We start from the raw sequence: 4757 nt of genomic DNA, 5'->3' as shown, positions 1-4757 counted from the left end.
TGCTGGTAAAGGCAATAAGAGTTTTTGGCCAAACCTTTACTGGGATTCTAATGGCAGTGGGGGTGCAGGCACTGACGGGTTTTTGTGGAGTTTTTTTGTTAGAAGCAGGCAGCGATCGAAATGGTTATGGGGTTGTGGTCAAGGCGTGTAAACATAAAAACTTGAACCAAAATTTTTCATAAAATTGTAAAAGTAAAATCTTAAGATTATTAGAACATGTGATTTGGAAAAACATAGGAAATTGAGAAAATATTTCAAAACGTGTAAACATTCATTGGCATAAGAACAAAATTATTTGATTTGATTATAGAAAACATGTGAGGTTTTTTCTTTTTTTTTTTCATGTGCAGAACTTTCTGTACGTAAATTGTATTTTATCTTCCGAAACTCATAAAATTCTATTTGTAATAAAATAAATATTTTTGTATAGACATAATTATTTAAATATTTATTTGTATAGATATATTTATTCAAATATATATTTATTCGGATAAATATAATTTTTCGGATACAACTTTAATAAATAATTGTATTTTTTAAAAAGATATAATTTTTCATTATCACATGCAATTTAAATAATTTAATATTTTAAAAATATTACAATAACAAAATAACTTGGATTCAAAAATTTATCCCAAAAAACACAAGCCTATCCAAATCATATTTGACAAAAGAAGTTAGACCTAAATCTAAAAAATTTTGAAATTAAAAGATCTGACTCAAACTAACTTAAATTCAAAAAATATATTTTAATATAATTATATCTTTAATAAAATTAAAAAAATTTTAAAAATAACTTGAACATAAACTAAATCTGATCCAAACCCATACGTGACTCACTTGCAGCCTCTAATCAAAGAGTCAAATGTTACCCTTCTGAAAAAAAAAAAAAAAAAAAAAAAAAAAAACATGTTTTTTTTTTCCTTATTCGATACAACTCCCAATCATCAAAGCAAATCCTTTCTCTCGATTCAGACACACTGCTGTTATGCGATAGGTTCCATGTTCACAAGCATCTGGTCAACTAACTGATCAACTTCATTTATTAATTTCTTCTCCTTGAACTCTTCATCTTTTGAACTGTGAGCCACGTTAAACTCGTCACTCGTAGATTATTCCCGTACTTTTAAGTGTCAAATCTCATACAATTTCCTTAGCCAGGCACCTTATCATCTTTCCTCAGAGCAAGTACTGTACAATAAATTTCCTTAAGTTTTCATTAAATAAGTAGTTGCGTGGGTGAAAGCCATGCAACTCAATTTACTTCCTTTTTCTATTGCTTTTGCTTTTCCTACAGCAAGCTAGCCAGGATGTAAGTCTATGTAGTTTCTGGCCCATAGTTTGTTCTGTTTTTTGGCTCTTCAGCATTTAAGACCCTGCCACCTAAACAGTGGTGGTAGAAACCTTTCCCTGAGCAGCTTTAATTGAACTCCACCTGCAATTTCATGCTCTTCGTATTTTTATACCCCAGCGGCCGCGCCCAGATATCATCTCTCAAGCTCCATCTCTTCCTCTCAATATGGCTTCTTCCTTTTACCATTTCTGTTCTGATTCATTGTTCTCTTACTACCATCTCTTCTTCACACTTGTTGCGTTCTTAATTCCATGCCTGATCTTCTTTCTTTCTCTCAAATCAAAATCGAAACGCCCCAACCTCCCTCCAGGGCCCCCTGGTTGGCCTGTTGTTGGTAATCTTTTACAGGCTGCTCGCTCTGGCAAACCCTTCTTTGAATATGTTGACGATCTTCGCCGAAAATATGGGCCAATTTTCACTCTCAGAATGGGGACTAGAACGATGATTATTCTCAGCGGCGCCAAGCTCTGCCATGAAGCGTTCATCGAAAAGGGTGTTGTATTCGCCAGCAGGCCACGAGAAAATCCCACTCGAAACATCTTTAGTTCGAACAAGTTCACAGTAAATGCAGCGGTTTACGGGCCTGTGTGGAGGTCTTTGAGACGGAACATGGTTCAGAATATGCTGAGTTCAAGTAGGCTTAAAGAGTTTCGTAGTATAAGAGAGCATGCAATGGATAAACTCATCGATCGTCTTCGAGCGCAAGCTGTGGCTAATAACGGCGTTGTTTCGGTGTTGAAAAATGCTCGTTTCGCTGTGTTTTGTATACTCTTAGGCATGTGTTTTGGGATTGAAATGGATGAAGATACTGTTGAAAAAATGGATCAGGTAATGAAAACTGTTTTAATCACACTTGATCCAAGAATTGATGACTATCTTCCCATTTTAAGCCCCTTTTTCTCCAAGCAACGCAAGCGAGCACTCCAAGTTCGTAAAGTGCAAGTGGGATTTATTGTCCCATTCATCGAAAAGCGTCGAGAAGCTATTCTAAATCCGGGGTCGGATAAATCCGCCATGTCGTTTTCGTACCTCGACACCCTTTTTGATCTCAAAGTTGAAGGAAAAAAATCAGCACCATCCAATTCAGAGCTGGTCACACTCTGCTCTGAGTTCCTCAATGGTGGGACGGATACCACTGCAACTGCACTTGAATGGGGCATCGCACGGCTGATTGAGAACCCAGATATTCAATCTAAGCTGTACGATGAAATTAAAAGGACGGCTGGGGATCGAAAAGTAAACGAGGGAGATGTAGAAAAGATGAAGTATTTACAAGCAGTAGTTAAAGAACTGTTACGGAGGCACCCACCAACATATTTTTCACTAACTCATGCGGCAACCGAGCCTGCAACTTTGGGGGGATTTGACATCCCGACAGATGCAAATCTTGAGATTTTCTTGCCAGGGATTAGTGAGGATCCAAAAATATGGTCCAACCCAGAAAAATTTGACCCGGATAGGTTCTATTCAGGGAAAGAGGATGCCGATATAACGGGCGTAACAGGGGTGAAAATGATGCCATTTGGGGTTGGGAGGAGGATTTGCCCTGGATTGGGGATGGCCACAGTGCATGTTCACCTAATGTTAGCAAGAATGGTTCAGGAATTCGAATGGACTGCCTTTTCACCTAATAGCGAGCTCGATTTTAGTGGGAAATCGGAGTTTACTGTAGTCATGAAGAACACCTTAAAAGCAATGATCAAGACAAGGGGTTAAGGGCAATGGAGTTTCAATTTAGTTTCAGCTTAGAAACATTAATACCTTTTGGAATGCATAGTTTTGGTTTCTTCTTCTTCAGGGTTTGTTTTTGTTCTGAAATGGTTGTTTCTCTGTCTTCTTGACAATTCTTCCTGTTGTTAGATACTTCAACTCGGTTGGTTGTTTGTTTAGTATTACATGGATAGCTTTGCTTTGAAAATCATGGCTCTCCTTTCAAATCATGGCCACTGATAGATAAATTCGGCTACAACAATAAATACAACTGAGTTGTGCTATTTACTAGCCAAAAATCCTGCTCAATTAATTAATTCAGTCAGGAAAATGATATTTAATAAATTTAAAGTTGAAAATTTAATATTTACATTTTTTTTTTCTATTTTCAGCTGCAAACTCTTTAAAGAAAACTTAATTACTCATAATTACAAGAAACGTAATTAAAATCAAAACTCAAAACTCAAAGGGCATATATTCTTTTATCTATTCGCCTCAATTTCTGCATCTTCCTTCAATTTCAAGGTACTAAATTCGAAATTGGGACTGTTAGTAGGAGAATTTTCTTTTATATATATTTGGTTTGAAGGAAGAATAGTTAAAATATTGTATTCAACTCAGAAAGATCAAAGCAGAGCGTTGATAATGAAATACCCATCTGTTAAATGATTCAAGATTTTAGTGGGAAGAGATACACCATTCATCAATCAACTTAATTTTGCATTTTACTAATTCAAAGCACTGGTTGAACTTGATATTTAATTCAAATGGTTCACACACTTGAACCACTTATTTAATAGATGAATTCCTGCAAAATAAAAATTCTCTCTCAAATCAGAGGTGGATTTATGTGTTGAAGTAGGGGTTTATGAACACCCCTACAAATTAAAAAATAAAAAAAAAATTAAAGGAAAAAAAACTTTTTACATCTTCAAAAGTTTCATTTAGACATTTTTTTTATTTACAAAATTAATAAATTCATTAATAATATATATATTATAAGTGAATATTTTTAAAAAAATTCTTAAATCCTACATTGTCTCAAACATTTACAATTTTTTCTTTCTCCTATTTGAGTAAGCTTTATCAACTCTTACTAAACTACGATACAATTAAAGCGCCGTTATTCTTAATTAAAATTTAAAACTCAATACTTATAATCTTTTTATTTAAAAAAGTAGATAAACAAAAAGCAACCATTAAAGATTAGGATAATTTTTTGACAGATTGGTTTTAAGAGTATTCATACGACCAATTCAATTAATTTTAAATTAAATTATCTAAAATCAAATTAATCAAATTATATTATTTTATTTTCATTAATCAAATTAAATATATTAGTTTTGAAAATTAATCGATCAAATTTTTTTCAATGAATCAAATAATTAATACATTCAATATTAAATTATATTTTAAACCTTTAATTTTTTTATATTTAAAATAAATTAAATAAAATCATCCAACAAAATATTAAAATATCAAAATATGAAATTAAAAATTCTAATAATTTTTTATAATAAAATTTCTTATTTCAATATATTTTTAATTTTATATTTGAGTTTTATTATATTTTGATTAAAATTTTAGTTAATTCAACTAATTTGATTTTTGAACCAAATAATTGAATTTCAAAATTATTTTAAAATTATTTTTATAATTAATAAAAATTAATTCGATAATCAATCAATTAATT

General features: G+C 32.2%; 1 protein-coding gene across 1 annotated transcript; it reads left to right on the top strand.

Annotated features, from left to right (window-relative positions):
• The first annotated feature begins 1335 nt into the window (after nucleotides 1–1335).
• LOC111294965 (cytochrome P450 77A3-like) lies at nucleotides 1336–3358 on the top strand. Its single transcript, XM_022888271.2, has one exon. It carries the CDS (start codon nucleotides 1520–1522, stop codon nucleotides 3068–3070), a length of 1551 nt encoding a protein of 516 aa, XP_022744006.2. The 5' UTR covers nucleotides 1336–1519; the 3' UTR covers nucleotides 3071–3358.
• The last annotated feature ends 1399 nt before the right edge of the window (nucleotides 3359–4757 follow it).

Source organism: Durio zibethinus, chromosome 14 (genome assembly GCF_047325235.1).
Source record: "Durio zibethinus cultivar Kanyao isolate XHJ-2024 chromosome 14, ASM4732523v1, whole genome shotgun sequence".
NCBI classification, from domain to species: domain Eukaryota; kingdom Viridiplantae; phylum Streptophyta; class Magnoliopsida; order Malvales; family Malvaceae; genus Durio; species Durio zibethinus.
This window is presented reverse-complemented; position numbering and strand designations above follow the sequence as displayed.

Bases quoted from the DNA above. Each gene is read 5' to 3' on its own strand.
- LOC111294965 (XM_022888271.2), top strand. From the start codon at position 1,520: ATGGCTTCTTCCTTTTACCATTTCTGTTCTGATTCATTGTTCTCTTAC.